Source organism: Entelurus aequoreus, linkage group LG04 (assembly GCF_033978785.1).
Source record: "Entelurus aequoreus isolate RoL-2023_Sb linkage group LG04, RoL_Eaeq_v1.1, whole genome shotgun sequence".
NCBI classification, from domain to species: Eukaryota; Metazoa; Chordata; class Actinopteri; order Syngnathiformes; family Syngnathidae; genus Entelurus; species Entelurus aequoreus.
In genome coordinates, this window is record NC_084734.1 from 10,299,835 (window position 1) to 10,326,919 (window position 27,085).

At 38.6% G+C, this 27,085-nt stretch overlaps 1 protein-coding gene across 1 annotated transcript in view; it reads right to left on the reverse strand.

The window, feature by feature from the left end:
- The window catches only part of ehd1a (EH-domain containing 1a), a 45,630-nt gene that overhangs the window by 5,668 nt on the left and 12,877 nt on the right, over positions 1-27,085 (reverse strand). Inside the window, exons 2-4 of the mRNA XM_062044198.1 lie at positions 20,125-20,222; positions 3,798-4,039; positions 1,358-1,528 (exon numbers count right to left, since the gene is read on the reverse strand). Of these exons, the coding sequence (XP_061900182.1) occupies positions 1,358-1,528; positions 3,798-4,039; positions 20,125-20,222 (511 nt within the window). The remainder of the gene's footprint in view (positions 1-1,357; positions 1,529-3,797; positions 4,040-20,124; positions 20,223-27,085) is intronic.

A 27,085-nucleotide genomic window follows, 5' to 3' on the forward strand; every position in this document is an offset into this window, starting at 1 on the left:
GTAACGTGAAGGTTGTTAGCCCCGAAGTGCATAGGACATCTCCCCTGCGCCCCTCAACTACGGTCTAGGGGCCCCCACCCACACAAAGCACCCCTTTTCTTTTCCTTGTGACACAGAAGGACGACACCGCAGCGCTCCAATAAAACACATTCAGATCTTCTGTTTCTAGCCGATACTCCATAAAAAAATAACGTAAAATAACGCAGTAACGCATCATGTAGTAACGGTAACTGAGTTACTGAATATAAAAAAATTATGCGTTAGATTACTAGTTACCACCGAAAATAACGGCGTTACGGTAACCAACACCGATCGGGTGATATCAGCTTAAAATCGCCGATACAGCATGTTGACTTGTGCAAAGTCAACATCTACATGTTCTCCAAAGGTTTGTCTTTTCTTCTATCTTAGTCAAGTCTACTCAGTGGCCTAGCGGTTAGAGGGTCCGCCCTGAGATGGGTAGGTCGCGAGTTCGAACCCCGGCCAAGTCATACCAAAGACTATACAAATGGGAGCCATTACCTCCCTGCTTAGCACTCAGCATCAAGGCTCGGAATTGGGGGTTAAATCGCCAAAAACGCCAAAGAATCACTTGAATAAAGTAGTGATTTATTGTCCTATGTACAAACAGTGTTACTGTTCAAAATGTGTTTAATCAGCTCAGTGGCCTAGTGGTTAGAGTGTCTGCCCTGAGATGGGTAGGTCGTGAGTTCAAACGCCGGCCGAGTCATACCAAAGACTATAAAAATGGGAGCCATTACCTCCCTGCTTGGCACTCAGCATCAAGGGTTGGAATTGGGGGTTAAATCACCCAAAAAGTATTCCCGGGCGCGGCCACCGCTGCTGCTCACTGCTCCCCTCACCTCCCAGGGGGTGATCAAGGGTGATGGGTCAAATGCAGAGGACAAATTTCACCACACCTAGTGTGTGACAATCATTGGTACTTTAAGTCATTTAGAAAGATAGCTAGCAGCTACACAACAACCAAGCACAAAATAGCACACAAGCTAGACAGACGTAATAGGTCATTGAACAATATTGCAGTCTCAAACTTGACGTTTATCAATATAAACTAGTATCAAATAAGAACAGTTGCATATTACAGATAAAGTCTCCAAGGCAGAAGCGTATTAGAACGTATCCAGTAACAAACGTGTCCGCATCATTCATTTCCTTAATTTGTTTAATTATTGTGACGTGTAAGTGACGCCAAAATAAAAAATCCACAAAACTATCATAAGGTAAGTGTTTTTGATCAATTCACTTCAATCAAAGCATGGATTAACAATCAGTATCGGGACACCCCTGCTGTTTACCCTGCGACCAAATCCAAAATGTGGACTGTGCCAGGACTGACCTTGGCGAGGCGCGCTCGCTTGATGAGGTCGTTGAGTTTCCGTAAGGCGGCGTTGCGAGGCAAGGACTGGATGTCCACGAAGAGATCCTGCTCCTCGGCCTCAAACAACTTGCGGTTGTCCGGCACCAGCAGGGGTTGGGCCCAGAAGGAGCCGATGTACACGCGCACCACCTGGAGGGAGGAAAGGTGTGAGCGGGCTGCAGCATCAACACGTAGCATTTGTGAAACGTAAACAGGAAGTGACAGGAGCGGCGTGGAAGAAAAGTTCTTTAAAAGCCACAAAGTCAGTGAATAATTGACTCTTAAAAAGGCCTTGACTGAACATTAACTCCCAGAGAAGGAAAAGTATCACCTGATACCTGATACGTGATCATGTGACCTGCTCGCACTTTCAACGGCTATGGCTTTATTACTTTGACCTTCTGCTGTGCACATCATTCTTTTCAAAGTGCTGACAAACAATCTAAAACCAAAAGTTTACTCAACTATTTTCCATTAAGAAAATGATGAAAACAAAAAGGTGTTATCATTAACACAATGTGCACAGGTAATGTTTCATGCAAGTATGTCCAATATTGGTAAAAAATTAGATGAAAGATGGGTAAATGAGGCCTCGGCGAGCGTGTGGCACACTCACTAGCTGTATTGACAGAGCCCTGATACTGTGGTAGTGTTGTAATGGCCACATGCCATCTGCTGGATTAAAAAAGGCACTACATTTGCGCTGAAAGTAATAATACACAATGAGCAAAAACACCATAAATAAGCTGTCACTTTTTTCCTACACTTTGCACCCTGCGGCTTATAAAACGGTGCAGCTAATATACGGATTTTCCTTGGCTGACAGCGATAATAAAAAATGGAGTCCAGTGTTTCCCATAAACTGCCAAGATACCTGTGGCGGTGGGGGCGTGGTCACCATGACATCATCGAGTAATTTGCATAATTTACTACAATGATTCGATTTTCTCTAAAAAGGCTCAAAAAATGTATACTTACTAATTAATAATAACAGTTTTGTTTTAAACGTCCATCCATCCATCCATTTTACAATATAATTACAACACTTTATGTACATATTTATATACAGATTTCAACAATAAGTTATTCACTGAAATATATTTATTAATTGTGGTTCTTACAAAAAATATATCTTATAAAATATAAAAGCTAAAATGTCTCAAAGCTCTGCCCCTTTAATTAGTGCATACTAAATAATTTAACTTTAGCCTACTACTACAACCATATTATTTACCAGCAACATAAAGTGAAACAGAGGCAGAGGTGTCCTGCCACAGTCAGTAACAAATAAACAGAAAACAGTAGTGGTGGTAGATAGACACAGAGCTTCATCAAACATCTGATCCACTGAACAAAGAGCTCCAAAAATCTTGAACTTTAGACTGCCATCAGTTTTACTCCCTACACTTAACCATGTGTTTCCTACTGCCTGCAGACTTTGCACCCTTTGTTATATACACATGTTGTGTTTCTAATATAAATACATTTAATAAAGTCAAATACAAATAAGGCAACAAGAGAAGTATCCTACACTTCTCTTTTTTAAAGTAAATCTGAACAGCCGATATGGGCATCTACATCAACTATATGATTTGCCCGAGAAGCTGGAGAGGACAAAAAAAAAAAAAAAAATAAATAAATAAATAAAAATGTTTTGTTTTAAAAAAAAATATTTTTTTGGTGGCGGACATAATTCTTTCGTGGCGGGCCGCCACAAATAAATGAATGTGTGGGAAACCCTGGAGTCACATCTCTTGTTGACTGACAAAAAATATTACAATGATGTATTTCCCTGACAGTAGTACATGAATAAAATAGTGCAATATAAGTGCCTGCCCCAGAGAAAGGCAAGTTTCAATTCAAGAACATAAAGAAACTCAGATTTAAATGACAAGCAGCATTCTTTCCCCACTCATAAATCATAAAAGGTCAATAACAGTTACCTGCGCCTTTAGATGAACCATGAAGTCAAACACAAACAATTATTCAAGTTCTTTCACCCTAAGGTCTTTTCTTTCAAACTGTTACCCCTTATCAAACGCCTTGTCATCCGTCCTGTGGCATTACTTTTGCTGCGGTCGCCGCTATTAACGCTAGGTCTCGGCTTAGGGGCACAGGAAACTTCGTACTGCTTCCATAAATCTTCGCGATGGCGAATTATGTGTTGAAGCTCGTCTTTTTCCCTACCGGTGGAATTTCTGCACAACAGTGAAATGTATTTTTCTGGCACAGTAAAGAAAGCCCACACTTCCAGTAGAAGGCTAAGCTAGCTGTACAACACAAACGACTGATTTTATCGCGCATCCCTAGTTAAAAGCCACAGTTTGACGAGTATTTTATTGTAATGGCGTGTGTGTGTAAGAGTTGCACAATGCGTGATAGAAGGTGAAACAAATCCACACAGGAAGTGAGCGTGTACCTCAGGTGTGTTGATGATCTTCCCCAAAGACCACATCAGCGCTCCGTAGACCCTCATCAGCTGCTGGGTGCTGATCTGGTCGGCCTTGTTCAGGACCACGCGCATTTTGTCCTCGTGGTTCTTGAGGGCGCGGATCACCTCGGAGAACTCGTCCGAGATGTCCAGCTTGTGGGCATCGAACAGGAGGATGATGCGGTCCACACGCTCGGCAAACCACTCCAGCACCGCGGCAAAGTCGTACCCTGCGCACACAAAAGGAGAAGCCGTGGTGGTGAGGATGTCATATCACACACACACACACACACACACACACACACACACACACACACACACACACACACACACACACACACACACACACACACACACACACACACACACACACACACACACACACACACACACACACACACACACACACACACACACACACATGTTGTGCCTTCTTGAGACCTGAAAAAAATGCCTACCTCTTTAGGACCACCCTTGCTAGATATATAAAGAAGTGTGTTTACAACATTAATAATATATACATACTATGCAAATATAAACAAGCTTGTTGCGAAAAATGAGTTGGAATTTCACAAGAAAAACTTAGAATGTGGGCAGCATTATAATAAAAGTCCTCATTTTACTCAACGCAAGTCCAAATTTTACAAGAAATTTGTGCAATATTATGATAAAAGTTTGAATTTTTAACAGTCAGAATTTTACAAGGAAAGCTTAAAATGTTGGCGATTTTATGAAAAAGAGTCGTCATTTTACGCCAAAAAAAAAGTCACAATTGTATAAGAAAACTTTAAATCTTGGGCAATATTATAATAATAATCGGAATTTTACTTGACAAAATTATGACAAAAGTCATCATTTTACTCCAAAAATGTCACTATTTTACCGGAACAACAAAAAAATTGGCAATATTGTGATAAAAGTCAGAATTTTATATGACAAATGTCACCATTTTGCATTAAAAAGTAATCATTTTACATAAAAAAGAAATAATTTTACATTAAAAAAAAAGTAATAATTCTACGAGAAATATTACAATATTATTACAGAAACAGAAAGAATATGAGAAATTGTTCCCAATTTTGTAAGAAAAAAGTCAACACATTTTGAGAAAAAGACTGCTTTTAGGTCATTCTTTCTTCTGTGTGTGTGTGTGTGTAATTGTTTTTTAATCTTCATTATTTACTTCTTTATTACAGTATGTCTCTATATACATATTTATTCATTTGTTTTATAATTTTTTTTCAAAGGAGGCGTATTTCAATTTCTTACACACACTTGTTATTACATATGTTGACCAGAGGGGGAGCACTTTTAAAAGCGACACAGTCAATATGAAAAATCCCTCCTTTTTGGGACCACCCTCATTTTGACCACCAGGGGTGCAAATGAGACATTGTCTATTAGATGCAATGTTATTGGGACCATGATTTATGTCATCACTTGTTCACACCTCCTCATATGGAAGATACTTTTCCTTCTTCATTTCTCAAGAAGAAATACAACACACACACACACACACACACACACACACACACACACACACACACACACACACACACACACACACACACACACGCACACCAAGCGGTTTTCACATCCACATCTTGGATGTCAATCTAACAGTTTCATTACCTCAAAATGACAAACAACAAACATCTTTCCCAAGGTCAATTTGAAGGCACCTTAAACATGTGGTAAAACACAGTTGAGGTTGCCTACAGCCACAGCTGCCAACTGGACTTTCACTGGATGTCACCTGAGTGTTCCCAATGCATTGTGGGAATGGGTTGCTATACGTAGCATTCTTGCTAGCGGCTATAGTCGCCTCCATGGTGGCAGATACAATTTCAAGTATCATCATCACTGGAGGACAAGGAATAGCTAAACATGCTAACCGCTAAACTAGAGCCCTTGAATGTAAACAAAGGTGGGCAGACTGATCAACATCAACATATGGTCGATACTACGGTGGTTAAATCCATATTTTTTTGATTATCCAAAAATATTTAGTTATTGTTTACACACTAAGGAAATATGTCCCTGGACACAGTAGGGCTTTAAGAACAAAAACCTAAACATTTCAATCAGAGCCAATAGTAGGAAATCATTGAAATATTGAATGGATATTGTTCAGTGTTTCCCACACATTCATTTATTTGTGGCGGCCCGCCATGAAAGAATTACGTCCGCCACAAATAAAATAATAAAAAAATATATATATATATATTTTTTTTGTCCTGTCCAGCTTCTCAGGCAAATCATATAGTTGATGTAGATGCCCATACAGGCTGTTCAGATTTACTTTACAAAAGAGAAGTGTAGGATACTTCTCTTGTTGCCTTATTTGTATTTGACCACTACTGTTTTCTGTTTATTTGTTACTGACTGTGGCAGGACACCTCTGCCTCTGTTTCACTTTATGTTGCTGGTAAATAATATGGTTGTAGTAGTAGGCTAAAGTTAAATTATTTAGTATGCACTAATTAAAGGGGCAGAGCTTTAAGAGACATTTTAGCTTTTATATTTTATAATATATATTTTTTGTAAGAACCACAATTAATAAATATATTTCAGTGAATAACTTATTGTTCAAATCTGTATATAAATATGTACATAAAGTGTTGTAATTATATTGTAAAATGGATGGATGGACGTTTAAAACAAAACTGTTATTATTAATTAGTAAGTATACATTTTTTGAGCCTTTTTAGAGAAAATCATATCATTGTAGTAAATTATGCGAATTACTCGATGTCATGGTGGCCACGCCCATAGCCACGCTCCCACCGCCACAGGTATCTTGGCAGTTTATGGGAAACACTGTTGTTACACTGCCATCCTGTCTCTTTGCATGAGTATAATTGCGATCAAAAATTGAACATTTTAAATATCAATATCAGCATTGTATGACCAATACTGCCCCTGTAACTACTTAGTATTGGATCAATAATAAAATTGGGAGTATCGCCCAAAACTAATGTAAAGTAGCCAAACATAAAAAGTGTTTATTACATTTGAAGACAAGTGCTACAACAGGAAGTAACTAGAGATTATTAATAGTTTTGACAAAATACATCCGTATGTCAGCAGCTAAATTAGGAGCCTTTGTAAACCCTTTTTGATTATTATTTACATGCCAAATAATATATATATATATATATATATATATTTTATTTTTATTTATTTATTTATTTTTTTATTGTTATTGCTGATATACAGTCGTGATCAAAAGTGTACATACACGTGTAAAGAACATGAAGTCATGGCTGTCTTGACTTTACAATCATTTCTACAACTCTTTTGTGATAGAGTGATTGGAGCACATACTTGTTGGTCACAAAAAACATTCATGAAGTTTGCTTCTTTCATGAATTTATTATGGGTCTACTGAAAATGTGAGCAAATGTGAGGGTCAAAAGTATACATACAGCAATGTTAATATTTGCTTACATGTCCCTTGGCAAGTTTACCTGCAATAAGGCGCTTTTGGTAGCCATCCACAAGCTTCTGCTTGAATTTTGGACCACAAAATTGCTGCAGTTCAGCTAAATGTGTTGCTTTTCTGACATGGACTTGTTTCTTCAGCATTGTCCACACTTATAAGTCAGGACTTTGGGAAGGCCATTGTAAAACCTTCATTCTAGCCTGATTTAGCCATTCCTTTCCTTCCAGAACAAACAGGCTCAGAGACAGCTTCTTTCCCAGAGTTGTCACCATCTTGAACTCTAACTTATAATAATAATTCCCCCCTATACAATATCCTACCCTAATACCCTACTGTGCAGTATTACCCTTCTAGTGCAATACGTCCGACACTGATTGTTATTTATTACTCCGGTACTCTTGTCTTGTTCTGTATATTGTACAGGATTGCTTATTATTTTTATTGGATAGTAGTCTGTTTATTTCAATTGATAGTTTTTTCTTTATTACCGGTTGTGTAATTTATTTTCACCCCATATTTGTTCCCACTACCGCACCTTAAATTGGAGTCCTTAATCTTGTTATATGCAAATATAATGACAATAAAGTCCATTCTATTATATTCTTCTTCTTTACCACTTTTGAGGTGTCAGTGTTTCCCATAAACTGCCAAGATACCTGTGGTGGTGGGGGCGTGGTCACCATGACATCATCAAGTAATTTGCATAATTTACTACAATGATATGATTTTCTCTAAAAAGGCTCAAAAATGTATACTTACTAATTAATAACAGTTTTGTTTTAAACGTCCATCCATCCATCCATCCATCCATTTTACAATATAATTACAACACTTTATGTACATATTTATATACAGATTTGAACAATAAGTTATTCACTGAAATATATTTATTAATTGTGGTTCTTACAAAATATATATCTTATAAAATATAAAAGCTAGAATGTCTCTTAAAACTCTGCCCCTTTAATTAGTGCATACTAAATAATTTAACTTTAGCCTACTACTACAACCATATTATTTACCAGCAACATAAAGTGAAACAGAGGCAGAGGTGTCCTGCCACAGTCAGTAACAAATAAACAGAAAACAGTAGTGGTCAAATACAAATAAGGCAACAAGAGAAGTATCCTACACTTCTCTTTTGTAAAGTAAATCTGAACAGCCTATATGGGCATCTACATCAACTATATGATTTGCCTGAGAAGCTGGAAAGGACAAAAAAAAAAAAAAAAATAAAAAAAATTATTTATTTGTGGCCGACGTAATTCTTTCGTGGCGGGCCGCCACAAATAAATGAATGTGTGGGAAACACTGGGTGTGTTTGGGGTCATTGTCCTGTTGGAACACCCAACTGCACCCAAGACCCAACCTCCGGGCTGATGATTTTAGCTTGTCCTGAAGAATTTGGAGGTCATTGTCCCATTGACTCTCTGTAAAGCACCAGTTCCATTGGCAGCAAAACAGGCCCAGAGCATAATACTACCACCACCATGCTTGACGGTAGGAATGGTGTTCCTGGGATTAAAGGCCTCACCTTTTCTCCTCCAAACATATTGCTGGGTATTGTGGCCAAACAGCCCCATTTTTGTTTCATCTGACCACAGAACTTTCCTCCAGAAGGTCTTATCTTTGTCCATGTGATGTCAGATGAAACAAAAATGATTGGAAACTCAAGATAGCCATGACATCATGTTCTTTACAAGTGTATGTCAACTTTTGATCGAGACTGTAGACCTTCCCCAGGACGCTGGGCTTTTCTCTCTCTGCGTGAGCATGAGGGGTGGACTGGTTTTGATTAGCATCAGAGCGCTCTCTACAAGCTCATCCCTGCAATCAGGCCTGCATATCTGCTGCACATGCATTCCTGCACTCCAACGCCACTGCCCTTTGTCTGCCTGGGATCACGTGGTCGCAGACAGTGTGGCGCTGACAGACAATGAGAGATGTACAAAAAGAAAAAAAACAAACTAAAAGAGAGGAAGACTGATGTGAAAGTAAGTCCACTCCCATGTTCCTATGTGTGCACAGCATGTGTGTCAGGAGAAAGGGAAAGAAGAAGACGTCCCAGTGGGAGTCAAGAGAAGACATTTGCTCTCGCTGCTTTTCCCCCCAACACGTGTCAGAAGCAAAGCAGGCCTTATAGACAGCTGCGCAAGCATGGAGTTCACTTATAGCCTGCATGGCCTCCAACATACGTACAGTAACGTCTCCATGTAGGGACGGGACCAGGGCACACAATAAATGGACCATACATTTTGCAGCCTGTTGGTTTTGCACGGACCTGCTGCACAAAGAACTCAAGATAGACAAAGATAATGTTGGCTCACTGCCACACCAAACAGTTGCCAAGTGTGGTACACTACTAGTTGGGAAGTTTCACCCAGACAAAAATAAATAAAAAGACAAATATTTTTGTTTTACGTCCTCCATAGTGCAGCTTCCAAATCCCTCCCTAATCCTCGCCTCCATGGCGCCACATGAACTGTGTCTCTTACAAGTATCTTTATCACTGGATGACTAGACGACAAGGGAGAGCTAAACATGCTAGGAGGAGACATTAATAACCACTAAATGGGTTATAAAATTACAAAATTGTGCATTTTTTTTTTTTTACAGACTTCTTCAAGCTACTTTCTAACTATCTCTTCAGGATGCGCTGTTTTGTGGGCCTTATTTACGTGTCTTCACTTAGACCAGGGGTCGGCAACCCGCGGCTCTTTAGCGCCTCCCTAGTGGCTCTCTGAAGCTTTTTCAAAAATGTATGAAAAATGGAAAAAGATGAGGGGGAAAAAATATATTTTTTGTTTTAATATGGTTTCTGTATGAGGACAAACATGACACAAACCTCCCTAATTGTTATAAAGCACACTGTTTATATTAAACATGCTTCACTGATTCGAGTATTTGGCGAGCACCGTTTTGTCCTACTAATTTTGGCGGTCCTTGAACTCACCTTAGTTTGTTTACATGTATAACTTTCTCCGACTTTCTAGTACGTGTTTTATGCCACTTCTTTTTGTCTCATTTTGTCCGCCAAACTTTTAACGTTGTGCGTGAATGCACAAAGGTGAGTTTTGTTGATGTTATTGACTTGTGTCGAGTGCTAATCAGACATTTGGTCACTGCATGACTGCAAGCTAATCGATGCTAACATGCTATTTAGGCTAGCTATATGTACATATTGCATCATTATGCCTCATTTGTAGCTATATTTGAGCTCATTTAGTTTCCTTTAAGTCATCTCAATTCAGTGTATATCTCATGACACACTATCTGTAAGTAATATGGCTTTTAATTTGTTGCGGCACCAGACAGATTTGTTTTTGTATTTTTGGTCCAATATGGCTCTTTCAACATTTTGGGTTGCCGACCCCTGACTTAGACTGTGTCTTCTCCCCGTCAGCCATGTTGTGGTTTTAAGCACTTCCATATAAAAAATGTCCAAGTAGTGTACACAATTTAAAATTAGACCGATTTAAATCCACTACCAAACCTGATGGGTAATATGCTAAACTATCTGTAAATAATTCAATGTATATACTCTGATGATTAATTTGTGTGATGACTGTATTATGCTGATAGTATATATTTGTACCATGAATTGATTAACGTGGACTCCGACTTAAACAAGTTGAAAAACTTATTCGGGTGTTACCATTTAGTCGACGATTGTACGGAATATGCACTGTGCAATCTACTAATAAAAGTTTCAATCAATCATTTAATCTACACATTGACTTCTGATTAATTCAAAACTTTAGGGAGGTTGTCATGGAAGTAAAAAAATGTAGGGGTGTTTCACATACTCTTAATATTTAATGTTTTATCGTTTATAGATCATATTGTAGTGTCGTCAGTCTGATGTAGAGGCATGGGGGTTTGGGGGTGAGGGATGGTGGTGGTGTTAATACAAGTAATGTGTTGGTTTTCAGTCTTTTTAAATCAATGCAAACAGTATTTTATCATCTCCTAATAATATTGTAAATCATGCATTCTTTATTTTGGTGCATGATGTTGAGTGTGTCAAAACGCACACACAAAGTGCATACAAGCAATAACATTTTGGAGAGGAAGAATGGCAAAAAACTACAATTCTACTGGTTAATAATTTGACTGTACTTAAATCAGTGGTTCTTAACCTTGTTGGAGGTACCGAACTCCACCAGTTTCATATGCGCATTCACCGAACCCTTCTTTAGTGAAAAATAAATGGTAAATTGGTTGTACTTGTATAGCGCTTTTCTACCTTTAAGGTACTCAAAGCGCTTTGACACTATTTCCACATTCACACACACATTCACACACTGATGGCAGGAGCTGCCATGCAAGGCCCTAACCAGGACCCATCAGGAGCAAGGGTGAAGTGTCTTGCTCAAGGGCACAATGGACGTGACTAGGATGGTAGAAGGTGGGGATTGAACCGGGAACCCTCAGGTTGCTGGCACGGCCACTCTCCCAACCGCACCACATGGTCAATACTACAGTAATTTTTTCAACCTTGGGAAAGAAGAGCTAGTACCGTATTTTTCGGAGTATAAGTCGCACCGGCCGAAAATGCATAATAAAGAAGGAAAAAAACATATATAAGTCGCACTGGAGTATAAGTCGCATTTTTTGGGGAAATTTATTTGATAAAAGCCAACACCAAGAATAGACATTTGAAAGGCAATTTAAAATAAATAAAGAATAGTGAACAACAGGCTGAATAAGTGTACGTTATATGAGGCATAAATAACCAACTGAGAATGTGCCTGGTATGTTAACGTAACATATTATGGTAAGAGTCATTCAAATAACTATAACATATAGAACATGCTATACGTTTACCAAACAATCTGTCACTCCTAATCGCTAAATCCCATGAAATCTTATACGTCTAGTCTCTTACGTGAATGAGCTAAGTAATATTATTTGATATTTTACGCTAATGTGTAAATAATTTAAATTATAAGTCGCACCCCCGGCCAAACTATAAAAAAAACTGCGACTTATAGCCCGAAAAATATGGTAGTAGTTTTTCCTTTTGTTGAGTTACTTTGAACTATTAACTTTATTATAATGAAATACTTTAAACAGATTTAAGTCAGACATGCATATGCTTTGTGTTTTTGCTTTATTTGCAAATAATGTTGGAGATTTTGTAGTGAACATGGAGGTTGAAGAAAATATCTCTTTTGTTTTTTTCCCCCAACTTTAGTTACATTTTTGGGGTTTGGCCCATGAAAGCCGGGAAATTCATCTTTTTTGTACAAAATGTTGCTTCTATCAATTTTGAGCAAAACTAGCTCATACAGTATGTCTTTTAACTACAATATTATCTCAACATACATCAACATGCATTCCAAACTTATTTTGGTTGAAATGAAAATAATGACATTATCATCTGCTTGTCACCCTTTCATTTTGAATTTTTTTTCATTTATTTATTTATTTCAGGCAATGACATAAAAAAGTACAAAGTTGACAACACATAATAATATAAATTAATATAGTGCCAAAGGTAATGTATAGTATGTAATGCATGATTGTCCGGTTTTGCCTGAAAGGGAGTGGGAAGAAGATAACTTATTTAATCCCACCCCCAGTTCTCCATTCAGTGATTATTCACATGAGTTTCACTCTTACTTTGTTCAAGGATTATAATACAGATGTTGTATCATAGTGGCATTACCACAGGTAACAATAATTATTACACTGTAACAATAGTTTGTAACAACAATGTAGGAATAACGAATATACCAACAATGGTAATAGACAAAATGCCAACAATGGTAATAGACAACATAGCAATAATGGTAAGGAAACATTGAGCACATGTTAACACTTTGAGACAGAGTACAACAGCAGGTCAAATTAAAGACCCTCACCTCTATATTTGAACCAGACCCCGTGTTTGTATAATAGTTTAAATCGATTAATAGTTGGGCATTGCTTGTGTTGTAAGTCCAATTTGTTCCATAGTTTTACTCCGCATACAGACACACAAAAACGTTTACGAGTGGTTTTAGCTCTCGGCAATAAGAAATATCCAAAGCCTCTCAAGTTATGATCCTGCACTCGTCTTATAAAAAAAACGTAGATTAGGCGGCAATAATTTGTTAAATGCTTTATATAAGATTATTAATGTATTATATTTAACAAGGTCATCAAATTTGAGCAACTTTGATCGCATAAAGAGATTATGAGTATGTTCTAAATAACCAACGTTGTGAATGATCCGCACTGCTCTTTTCTGTAATATGATCAGAGGATGAATTGTGTTGTGGTAAGTATTCCCCCATACTTCAACACAGTATGTAAGGTATGGGAGTACCAAGGTGCACCCTGACTTAATCAAACACTCCTCACTCCTTTTTTTTTTTTTTTAAAGCGTTGAAAAAAAGTTACAGAAACTGAGCTGATTGGAAGATGTTTGCAACCTTTGGACGCGGTCTTGAAGTCATTACCAAGCCTGCAAGCTGATATCACTTTGACAGCAGTAATGATTACTACTTCCATGAGTCACCCAAGAAAAATGAGCTCCATTTGTTGACCAAGTAAGTGCTGGTGCTCTGCTCTACATTACAATGCAACTACACCACAGCCTTGTCACACACTGAAGGACAAGTCACAGTTGCTCATGGCCTGATATCTGTGTTAGATGTGTTTTAGGTCTACACACACACAGGCGACACCCTGATATGCACAAACAGCTCCAGTCAGTCTTGTTTGAATGTGACACAGTAGAATACGTGTCTATTAGTTTATCAGTGTTTATACTACAACAATGTGTGTGTAATAATGATGTGTGTGCAGCAATAAAAGGAGTGTCAAGGTGACCTCATCATTCATCACTAGTGTCTTTGTGCACTCACTCATCCTCAAGTATTTTTTTGATTTCATTTTGTTTGTCGGTCTCTCTCTATTGAACTTCTCCATTCTCTCCAGCTGCTCTCTGGCTACGTCTCAAGGGAAGGTGGAGTCAAGAAGAAGCAGATTGCATAGCAGCGCACTGAGCAATGCACCTTCTCTCTTGGGAAACTCAGAATGTTCTGTCGTACTCTACTTCCTTTTCTTAAGACATAGTACAAAGGCTGTCTTGTGTGCGTGTACTTCCTCTTGAAATATGGAAGGGAAAAAGGAAGGTCATCTTGAGTCACATGAAAATGGTGCATGTGGCAGTTTTGGAGTGAGAGTGGAGCATGTGAACCAGCAATAAAAAGGGATGTCATGTATTTCCTCACAGAGGCTCGGGGAATTCAATTGCTTAAGGAAGCTTTGGTGACAGCTGCTCAATTCTGAAATGGCCTTTTGCACACAAATGACCAGGCTTCACTTTAAAAAAGGTTCCAATTATAGATGTTTTTACCTCATTTAATACAGGGTCTCATTTCTTTCCTAGTTGGAAAAAAGGAGGTTGTCTTTTTGTTTATTGCAATCGCGATGCTGTCGTCCAGCTTTCTGTTTTTGTATACTTTGTAGCCAGTTCAGTTTTAGTTTCGTTCTGCGTAGCCTTCCCTAAGCTTCAATGCCTTTTTTAAGGGCACTCACCCTTTGTTTATTTTTGGTTTAAGCATTAGACACCTTTTTACCTGCACACTGCCTCCCGCTGTTTCCGACATTTACAAAGCAATTAGCTAGCTGCTGCCACCTACTGATATGGAATAGTATTACACGGTTACTCTGCCGAGCTCTAGACAGCACGACACTCAACAACAACACATCATTTGCAGACTATAATTACTGGTTTGCAAAAAATATTTTTAACCCAAATAAGTGAAATTAGTTAATCTACCACGGCACACCAGACTGTATCTCACGGCACACTAGTGTGTGCCGTGAAAAACTGATCTAGAGAGACTGTTGATGTGTCAGCATTGTCGCCATCAGTACACAACACGTAAGAGGAGGATCGTCCGTTGTGTCCTTGTCTCACCCAGCTATTGCATACTGCATCAACAAGCGACATCAGTGTGTAAAGGATATCACCACTTGGGCTCAGGAACACTTCAGAAACCCACTGTCAGTAACTACCGTTGGTCGCTACATCTGTAAGTGCAAGTTAAAACTCTCCTACGCAAGGCGAAAACCGTTTATCAACAACACCCAGAAACGCCGACGGCTTCGCTGGGCCTGAGCTCATCTAAGATGGACTGATACAAAGTGGAAAAGTGTTCTGTGGTCTGACAGTTCCCAAACGTTTACTGAGTGTTGTTAAAAGGAAAGGCCATGTAACACAGTGGTGAACATGCCCTTTCCCAACTACTTTGGCACGTGTTGCAGCCATGAAATTCTAAGTTAATTATTATTTGCAAAAAAAAAATAAAGTTTATGAGTTTGAACATCAAATATGTTGTCTTTGTAGTGCATTCAATTGAATATGGGTTGAAAAGGATTTTCAAATCATTGTATTCCGTTTATATTTACATCTAACACAATTTCCCAACTCATATGGAAACGGGGTTTGTATGTCCATGAGGAAGGAAGATTTCCCTTTGTGATTTTTCATAAAAAGCCCAGGCTTTAAAAGTGTTGTCGGTGCCTCTTTTCTTCCAAGTGCGACTATCAAGTGTGGGAGATGTTTCTCACACTTGTGGCTCATAAACGGTTACTAAGGACACATCAGCAAAAGGTCACGCATAATAGGGGACCTTTTAAAGTCCACCGTAAACCTCAGCTTTACAGATGCCATGCAGGCGGTTTGCGTTGTAGTAGTGACGTTGCAGCACATATTGGTATTATCATAGTCAATAGACCTGGTATGTCTTTCCTAAAGGTAGAAAAGAACTCTTTATTTAAGGTGTTGCTTTTATTTATTTAAATGGGTGGGGTCCTGCTCTCTATATGAGCGAGGGCCTATTTGACAAAATAAGAAGGATACTTGTTAAAATAGTTTGCAAAGGAAAACAAGGAGAGGATGTTCAAGAAGAAGGTAGAGACAGGAAGTGAACATCAAAGAGCTTCTTTAGATGAACATGACCTGTTTTGTTGGGCTTTGGGGCCCCGACTGCAATATAACAACTATTTGACAATCATGTGGTAGTGCATGCAATTTTGTTATATTCCAACTTCCTGTTGCTGCACGATTTTAATACCTAAAAGCGATTTTTCTTTCCAAAATTGCGATTCGATTTGCGATTTTTATATGCAGAAAACTGCAAAAATAATGAGTGAAGGAAGACAAGTTACTTTTAGACGGTCAATCATCATATTATTGTCTCATATTAGAACAATATGCAATAATTGACTTAAAAAATAATAATTTATGCTGACAAGTTTAGAGCTTTTGCCTCCATCATGCCCTTCAACTGAAGAAATAACTGATAAAAACTATACACTGTTTATAATGTAATGTAATTATAATATATACAAATAATAATGCAAAACCAGGGTAGGGTTGTACGGTATACCGGTACTAATAAAGTACCGCAGTACTAGTGAATTAAAAACGGTACTAGAGGTGGGGAAATAATAGATTTTTAGATGCATCGCAATGCAGACATGGACGATTATAAAATCGTTATTAGTAAACTTCAATAATCGATGTATTGATTGTAAATAAAGTCATTCAGACAGTTGCAAAATGTGTCTGTCTGCAGCGAGACACCTCATTGAGAGATCTGACCAGGTCCTTCATCACAGGGCACCTACGTGCAGTTTTGTAAACATTCCCATTCATTTAATAAATATGATGGGGATTTCTAGTTACAAATGTACTGTTTTTAAAAGTTGCAAGTGATAAACGCTTTTTTAGTGAAACGAAAACAAATGCGACAAGTGCGACAAGTGCGACTTATATATGTTTTTTCCTTTTTTATTATGCATTTTCGGCCGGTGCGACTTATACTCCGAAAAATACGGTATTTGCATGCTGCCATGCGGCGGTAACTGCAGCGCAGAGGAGCATGTTGAGCGTGTCAGCACGCGCACACACTCACAGAGCGCACAAGCAGAAACAGTGAGGAAAGGGAAAACTGGCAAAAAATAATGCAATTCGCCTGGTTGATAAAAAAGGGTGCGTGAGGCGCAATATGGAGGTATTTGGCCTTCAAAACTATCGATCAAGGTGACTTTTTAAACACGGAAGTGCCACGCCAAACATGGCAAGACCTTCGAACTTAGGTAAACATTTGAATAATAATAATCCAGAGCTGCACAATGACTTTAAAGGTGATGTGCACATGTAGACGCGCACAAAGCTGCTGGGCTTGATGCCAAGTTTTAGCGGAGTCCAAACCGCCCACGTAGCACAAACTAATGCAAGTGAAATGACTACATTTTGTAACAAATTGCTACAATGTGTGTTTTATCGTTAACAATGTGTGCTTTACCTGCTACATGTCTTATCTGTGTACTTTTAGCTATAGTATTGATTTTAGTATTTACTAATGATTTTATTTGTCGTCAAGCACAGACTAAGAATGGCAACAACAATCATGAAGCATTGAATAAAATGTCAATAAACTGTTCTACTTTAACCTAATCCTAGACTTTGGCAGAGTATATGTAATATTTAAAATTGTAAATTGTTCTTTGAGTGCAACAAGAAAAGCCTTTATTTTTTGTTTAAATCTTCTAAAGATCACTACTCAGTGGCCTAGTGGTTAGAGTGTCCGCCCTGAGATGGGTAGGTCGTGAGTTCAAACCCCGGCCGAGTCATACCAAAGACTATAAAAATGGGAGCCATTACCTCCCTGCTTGGCACTCGGCATCAAGGGTTGGAATTGGGGGTTAAATAAAATTAATTAATTAATTTCGCCACACCTAGTGTGTGTGTGTGACAATCATTAGTACTTTAACTTTAAAAATTGTTCTTTGAGTGCAATAAGAACCATATGTTTAATGTATCATAAGAGTTTTTGTTAAAATTAGGCCAAAAATTATTATTTTTTGTGGTCCCCTTTATTTTGAAAATTGTCGAAAAATATCGAAATAGATTTTGGTACCAGTACCAAAATATTGGTATCAAGACAGCCCTATTTATAAGGATATAAAATGTTTCTCTGTAGAATTGTTTACTATTGTACTGTAATTGGAAGGTAAATGAACTTAAAGGCCTACTGAAAGCCACTACTACCGACCACGCAGTCTGATAGTTTATATATCAATGATGAAATCTTAACATTGCAACACATGCCAATAAGGCCGGGTTAACTTATAAAGTGCAATTTAAAATTTCCTGCTAAACTTCCAGTTGAAAATGCCTTTGGATGATGACGTATGCGCGTGACGTAGCCAGTGAAACAGGAGTATCGGTAGCCCATTGAAGCCAATACAAAAAGCTCTGTTTTCATCTCAAAATTCCACTGTATTCTGGACATCTGTGTTGGTGAATCTTTTGCAATTTGTTTAATGAACAATGGAGACTGCAAAGAAGAAAGTTGTAGGTGGGATCGGTGTATTAGCGGCTGGCTGTAGCAACACAACAAGGAGGACTTAATTGGATAGCAGACGCGCTAGCCAACGCTAGCCGCCAACCGCATCTGTGATCGGGTGAAGTCCTTCGTCGCGCCGTCGATCGCTGGAACGCAGGTGAGCACGGGTGTTGATGAGCAGATGAGGGCTGGCTGGCGTAGGTGGAGCGCTAATGGTTTATCATAGCTCTGTGAGGTCCGGTTGCTAAGTTAGCTTCAATGGCGTTGTTAGCAACAGCATTGTTAAGCTTTGCCAGGCTGAGAATTATTAACCGTGTAGTTACATGTACATGGTTTAATAGTATTGTTGATCTTCTGTCTATCCTTCCAGTCAGGGATTTATTTATTTTGTTTCTATCTGCATTTGAGCCAGATGCTATCACGTTAGCTCAGTAGCTAAAGAGCTTCGCCGATGTATTGTCGTGGAGATAAAAGTCACTGTGAATGTCCATTTCGCGTTCTCGACTCTTATTTTCAAGAGGATATAGTATCGGAGGTGGTTTAAAATACAAATCCGTGATCCACAATAGAAAAAGGAGAGAGTGTGGAATCCAATGAGCCAGCTTGTACCTAAGTTACGGTCAGAGCGAAAAAAGATATGTTTTGCACTGCATTCTAGTCTGTCACTATAACGTTCCTCATCCATGAATCTTTCATCCTCGCTCAAATTAATGGGGTAATTGTAGCTTTCTCGGTCCGAATCGCTCTAGCTGCATTGAAAACAATAGGAAAATATGAGGAAGCGAACAACTGACTACGTCACGCTACTTCCGGTAGGGGTAAGGCTTTTTTTTATCAGAGACCAAAAGTTGCGAACTTTATCGTCGTTGTTCTATACTAAATTCTTTCAGCAAAAATATGGCAATATCGCGAAATGATCAAGTATGACACATAGAATGGATCTGCTATCCCCGTTTAAATAAAAAAAATTCATTTCAATAGGCCTTTAATTTCTGTAAGTCATTTTATGTAAATAAATAAATTGAACATCTTGAAGTGCATTTCTTTCCTAGTTGGAAAAAGGAGGTTGTCTTTTGGGTTATCGCCATTGCGTGATCAAGGCCTTCTCGCTCGTTGGTCCGTGTTGATGGAACCATATTGCGCACTAATTTGACCACAACAAGACATTTGGCTTTGTCATCACATTTTGTTTTCCTCCTAATTTTTGGTACTTTGCAGAACTTCTCACTGTTCCTGTGTGTGTAAATGAGCTCTCCGCCCAACAAATCAAAGATTGTGAATGACTGAAAAGAGGGCTCACTGCGTTCAGTTAATTCTACTGTTAAATAAAGAGAGATGCACAGAGTGAGACCAACAAATAACTGGCAAACATGGCTGTCACTCAAATGCCGGTGACGGCGGAGAGAGAAGAAAACCTCCGCCTCTTGCGGTTACGTAATGGCACTAATCAAAACCTCGATGTTGATTAATCGTGCAGCCCAATTTTTTTATTTGGCGAGTGTGTTGTTGGCCAGACCTCGACTGATCCTCTGTTTCTCTCCTGACAGGATTCCAGGGGTGTCGATGATGCTGATGCTCTCCAAGACGGCGTTGGGCAGCTGGGCACACATGAACCTGCAAGAAAGCATGAGCGTATGAAAAGTAGCATGAAACACAAACTGTAAAAACTGTGTACACAAGATTAAGTAAATGGCATTTTAAATAACTGCTGCAAAGACCTGCTTAATTATGATTCATGAGATACAATTTGTTTTGAGATATCACAGAGGTTTTTGGTACGGCAACAGTCTCAAAAGCAACTCCTTTGGTCCTGTTAGACATTGGAACTTGTTATAAGATACAGTTACATAATTCCAGTGTTTTTCAGTTGAATCATTCAGCACTGCAACACTACAACGCCCTGTTGACCACTTTGAAATGAAACTGCTCATAAAGCTTAAGACTCACACACCAAAGACAGACATACCCGTGTGGTTTTCCCCCCCGACACTCGTGCGCTTACAATCAGTACAACAAAATGTGATTGTTAAAAGACTTAGAGAAGGCCTTGTCGCTTCCAGTGAAACTAAAACAAGACTGAAACCCAGGGCTCAGGAGGGCCGATCATGAGACTGGGGGAGCCTTGCTGTTACTTTCAAGCTGAAAACCACACATCCGAACAGAGGTGCCATACCACACAATGAACAAGGAAAAGAATGACAACAGACAATGTCATGACATTATAATACTGTACTGTTTGTTCCAGATAAGAAAAATACAAGGTTTCCCCCCCATCTGTCATTGCTGCCTGCAGTATTGTCGGAATTTTGGCTGAGGGTTTTCCATTTAGCTGTCTATAGCCAATAGTTTCCACTTGGAGCTTGTCGGAAAATAAATGAAGGGACGATCTGGAATTCTTAGAACTGAGAGGCATGGAAGTTATGTCTCGAGTGGGTGGGGGAAAAAGAGCCTGCAGCCACACATATTTGCAAAGATAACACCAAGGGTTAATATCCATGTTCCTGTGATTGAATGTTCATACCTTACCTCTTGACCTATGACCTCCATTGTACACCCAACTTCCCATGGAGAGAGGAAACGGATTTGGAGGCCGCCGGAATTAAAGGTACAGAACATGTCATTTTTAAAAGTCCAACTGTATGTGAGCAAGTAACCCCAAAATCTATAGCACCGGATCTGTCTCTTTACTGTCCATACTGACTGATCTGTCTATTTATGTCCATACTGACTGATCTGTCTATTTATGTCCATACTGACTGATCTGTCTCTTTATGTCCATACTGACTGATCTGTTTCTTTATGTCCATACTGACTGATCTGTTTCTTTACTGTCCATACTGACTGATCTGTTTCTTTACTGTCCATACTGACTGATCTGTCTCTTTATGTCCATACTGACTGATCTGTCTCTTTACTGTCCATACTGACTGATCTGTCTATTTATGTCCATACTGACTGATCTGTTTCTTTATGTCCATACTGACTGATCTGTTTCTTTATGTCCATACGGACTGATCTGTTTCTTTACTGTCCATACTGACTGATCTGTCTCTTTATGTCCATACTGACTGATCTGTCTCTTTACTGTCCATACTGACTGATCTGTCTCTTTATGTCCATACGGACTGATCTGTTTCTTTACTGTCCATACTGACTGATCTGTCTCTTTATGTCCATACTGACTGATCTGTCTCTTTATGTCCATACTGACTGATCTGTTTCTTTATGTCCATACTGACTGATCTGTTTCTTTATGTCCATAATGACTGATCTGTCTCTTTACTGTCCATACTGACTGATCTGTCTCTTTATGTCCATACTGACTGATCTGTCTCTTTATGTCCATACTGACTGATCTGTCTCTTTATGTCCATACTGACTGATCTGTCTCTTTATGTCCATACTGACTGATCTGTCTCTTTATGTCCATACTGACTGATCTGTCTCTTTATGTCCATACTGACTGATCTGTCTCTTTACTGTCAATACTGACTGATCTGTCTCTTTACTGTCCATACTGACTGATCTGTTTCTTTACTGTCCATACGGACTGATCTGTCTATTTATGTCCATACTGACTGATCTGTTTCTTTATGTCCATACTGACTGATCTGTTTCTTTACTGTCCATACTGACTGATCTGTCTCTTTACTGTCCATACTGACTGATCTGTCTCTTTACTGTCCATACTGACTGAGGCTGTGCGTGCGCCAGATTCAGGAAGAGTTCCAGAGTCCGTGTCCTGAAATTGGAGGCCAGGAGGAGGACAGGACGGAGCTAGGGTCCAGTGCGGAACTTGCACTCTGCTGACTCAGCTTGTACTGATAGAGGCCCTCCCTCCCTCACTGACAGTGGAGGATTTGAACTAAAGAGGCAGGAGGGCAGGAAAGTGATGCCTAGGTGTGAATGTGAGCGGGGGAAAATAGTTTGAAGAAAGTATTTACTGTTGCAACGTTAATGAGTGGACAAGCTGCCAAGGGTTGTCAATTCTCAACAAGAGAATGTTACCTTTGGAGCTGGAAGGTGTGGGATCACCTGACTAACATGTTTTTATTCTTTATGGACTAAAGATGAGCCTGCTAATTAAAGGCTAATCTGGCCAGTTAAAGAGCTACTCTCTCATCCGAGTCCTGTGTTTTTATTTAAATAACCATTGTTGGCAGCACATATTTACATGTAAAACTTAGAAACTATTACAACACAATGCACAATAATGGAAGCTTCAAGAAAGGTTCCAATGGCGAAGAGAGATGTAGTTCCAAGTCAAAGGGAAGCACAAGTCTCATGACACCAGAGGACAAATGATAAACAATGGCCTTTGTTTATACACAATCTTATCTGCTTTCCTCTGGCATGTGTAATACACTCGCACTGCACTATTGTGCACCGCCGCTCTTTAAAGCTCTTATCACACATGCTTTATTTTGTCCTGCAAACAATCTGCTAAACTGCCGGAAAGGATGGCGATGAAAGGTGGAAATAGTTGAGTGTCAACTTTGAGTGGATTAGTTTTCCTTGTCCAGAGAGATTGTGATGCTCCAAACTTTGAGGGATTATTAAGGAGGAATTATAGAAAATGAACAGTAAAGTTAGAAGGATACGGTCCCATGATATTGCAGTCATGAAGTAGTAGTTTGGAAGAAGAAGAAAAATGGGACAAGATTCTCATGTAAAAAATTCAACTTAAATTATTTCAAGAAGATTTTGAGATTGTTTTTAAAATTCTGTGACTTTATTCTCACAATTGAATATAATGCTGGTGGGTATAAAAGATATGAAAATGTCATATCAAAGTTATTATGGCAGTGTTGTTGAATGTGCTTAAGAAGTACTTACACACTAAAATCTTAATTTCTTCATTTGTAGCAACTAAAATAAATGTTATAAACCCCACTATTTTTGTGTTTCATATACTTCACTGATAGTGTTTTAGTATTTTATCACTTTCAATGGCTACGCTTTTATTGTTCAAATGTAAAGTGCGCAGCAATTAAAATCAATTATTATTCTTTATTATTTCTGGCGGGCGTTGTGGCGCCCTGTTCCGCGGCCCTAGAATGCACCATAAAAATTTGAGTATTGATCGATCAGTCTGTCCTAAGAGAGCACAGCTTGTAGGTTCAATGTGCACAACTGATAACTTACAGCAATGTGTTGATATCAGTTTAGATTGGTGTATGTTGTTTCCTAATACATTTAATAATAATACAGTTCATTTACCATTTGACCATTAATGGGGAAAAAACTTAAATAGGGGTTTAACGACTGATCGATTTGTATTACTAAATTTCAAGTATATCGATCTGTGCTCGGCAAGTTTGCCTTCCGTAAGATAGGTATCCATCCAAGATTGCTTTAAAAGGGAGTCGATCGATTTTATCGATACTAAATATAAGAAAACATTGGATTTAAGAATGGCAGACTTTATATGAAGTTTACCACTTCAAAATAAGGAAGCTGAATGTTAAGTCTATTCTGGGATGTCATCAAAACAAAAAGGGCGGAAAACTATCACACACAAATGCCACGAGACACTATAATTGATTAGAACACAACTTTCAGCTACAGCACGATATCAAAAGCCACAACAAATACCCACGACACAAGAAGCGATAGCGGAGCAAATTACACGCAACCACATTAAGTGTTGCAGCCAAGGAGAAGTTATTTCATAAGAAAGAAATAGAGGAGGTTATGGAAATAATGAAAAAAGAATAGTTGAAAGTAAGGCTGCAACAACTAATCGATTAAATCGATTATAAAAAATAGTTGGCGATTAATTTAGTCATTGATTCGTTGGATCTCTGCTATGCGCAACTTTTTTGTTTTTTTTTAATAAACCTTTATTTATAAACTGCAACATTTACAAACAGCTGAGAAACAATAATCAAAATAAGTATGGTGCCAGTATGCTGTTTTTTCCCCCAATAAAATACTGGAAAGGATAGAAATGTAGTTTGTCTCTTTTATCCGATTAATCGAAGTAATAATCGACAGATTAATCGATTATCAAATTAGTTGGATGATGGACATACCTGTACATGCTTCCATGCATTTCCTACCGCTTGTCCCTCCCTATATGCCTCCATCACAGACGACACCAGGCCGGAGAACAGATCCTGTATGGCCGGCTCGGGGAACTTTATTTCGCAGGTAATTCTACTGTTAAAATATTGTACACTGTATTTTTATTGAAAATTGCTTGAATGTTGAAAATGTGAGCAGAAAATGTTTCCTCTTGTTCTTTCAAATAAGATGTGAAAGCATTTGTCATTAATTGTTGTTTACTTGTTTGTTTGTTTGTGTGTGTCCATAAGTCATTCATACCTAATTCCCTTACAAGAAATAACAGGAATATAGGAAACTTCCCCTCAACTATTTATATTTCACAGTGCTTGATTTGTTTTGCTAAAAAGTTACTGAATCAATTTCAACTGGCTAAATCGCTTTGGATTGGATTGTTCTCAAAAAAATAAAATAAAGGGATTGTTCCTGAAATGTATCAGCAACCACAAATATCGAATCGAATTGTTGTTAAAATGAATCGTGTTCATTGCACCCCTAGACGTGAGCTGGTGTCAGTCACTCCGTGAGTTTATCAAAGCGCAGTTATCAGCGTCAGTTTTTCAAAAATGTTAGTTGAAAACGGTAATACGAACTGTCAAGAGTTTTACCGCGGTTATCATTAATACTTTTCATCATTAGCTCCCTAGTATCAATTTAAAAAAAATAAACTACTGTGCGCCACCACCAGTGTTGGGTTAGTTACTGAAAACCAGTAACTAGTTACAATTACTAGCTACTTTATTTCAAAAGTAACTCAGTTACTAACTCAGTTACTTACACCAAAAAGTAATGCGTTACTGTGAAAAGTAACTATTTAGTTACTTCTTTTCCCCCCCTTTTTTTTAAGGCTCCCATTAATGCCCTTTTAGCCTTCATTTCAGTACTGTTATTGCACTGGAGAATAATACAATCTGTTGATCAACTTGACATGCATTTGCATCACTGAACTCAGAAAGCAATGTGGTCTACATACAACAAACAAAGACAAAGATATGTTTCAAAGGGCCAATTTATTTCAGGCCAGAAAAAATTGACAAAACTATTTTAAATAGCTGCAACATAATGGCACTTTAACTTTAACTCTAACTCTAAGTAGATAGGATCTTTGATCCAAGACACAACTTACATTTAACTAAAATGTTATTTTCTTTGTGCTCGACAAAAGAAAAGTATTGAGAATGTCTCCATGTTAAAAAACTCGACTTCTGGCTTCGCCATGATGTCTTGTTAGTTGTTATGAGAGTAGCGTATAGGGTTGGGTATCGAGTATCGATTGGAACCGGGACTAACTTTCCGATTCTCCCGGTATCGTTCAAAAGTTTAAATTTCGATTCCTATTTTCGATACCCAGTCCGCCGACCGGAAAAAAAAAAAAAAAGTCAGCCGAACCGGAAGAAGAAGCCGCTGAGCACCAACGAAGAAGCGCCCACCGCCGGAAGTGTTAGCATAGCCGAGCGAGTCAGTCAAGCTCAAGCATGGATATCGGGCGTCGGCGGTCGAAAGTGTGGCTTTACTTTACAAAAAATAAAAGAAATAACCGCGAAATAACAGAGCTCCATGTCCATCAAGAAACGAGTGCAGAGAGAGCTGCAGATGTACCAGGACGTTCCACCGATACTTATGTCTGACGACCCTGCTGCGTGGTGATGGTCCGGTGGAACCAACAAAAGACTTATCCTTTGCTGTCAGATCGCGCTTTCTCCTATTTATGCGTTCAAGCTTCTTCCACACCCAGCGAACGTGTATTTTCCACAGCAGGAGACACTATCTGTCCAGAACGCTCACGCATCCTGCCTGAGAAGGCGGATATGGTCATTTTCCTAAACAAGAACTGTCTCTGATTTTATACTGTACCTGCTGCTAATCTGGACTGGGTTTTGCAAGTTGTTTCTTATTGTTTATTTGCTTTTCTGCACCAGGTTAGCCCATCAGTGGGAGCACAGTAACATGTTTTAAGTACCTGCAGCATCATACACTTGTGTGTGTAAATGTGTTTTCATGAGGTTTTCAAAAATAAAGCTCTCTTGAGGAAAGTGTACCCCTGGGAAAATGTATTCATAATTTATATTCAAGTTCATAGATTTGATATTTATATTCTAGTTGAAAACAGCCCTGTGAGGAATTTATAGTAAAGTTCATAAAAAGTTAATAGAATTAAAATTGATGGAGAATGTCAGACTATTTCATTCAGAAAGACTGTAGGTTAGCTAGCTCATTTAAAATATCCTAAACTTTTTTTTGACCCTGCCTCTTAAAAGAATCTGAATCGGGAATCGTCAGGAATCGGAATCGAAACAAAGAACCGGAATCGGAATCGTTCGAACTCAAACGATACCCAACCCTAGTAGCGTATGTGTGTGTGTGTGTGTGGCCCTTTAAGATATGACAGCATGAGAGGTGAGTGACGTCAG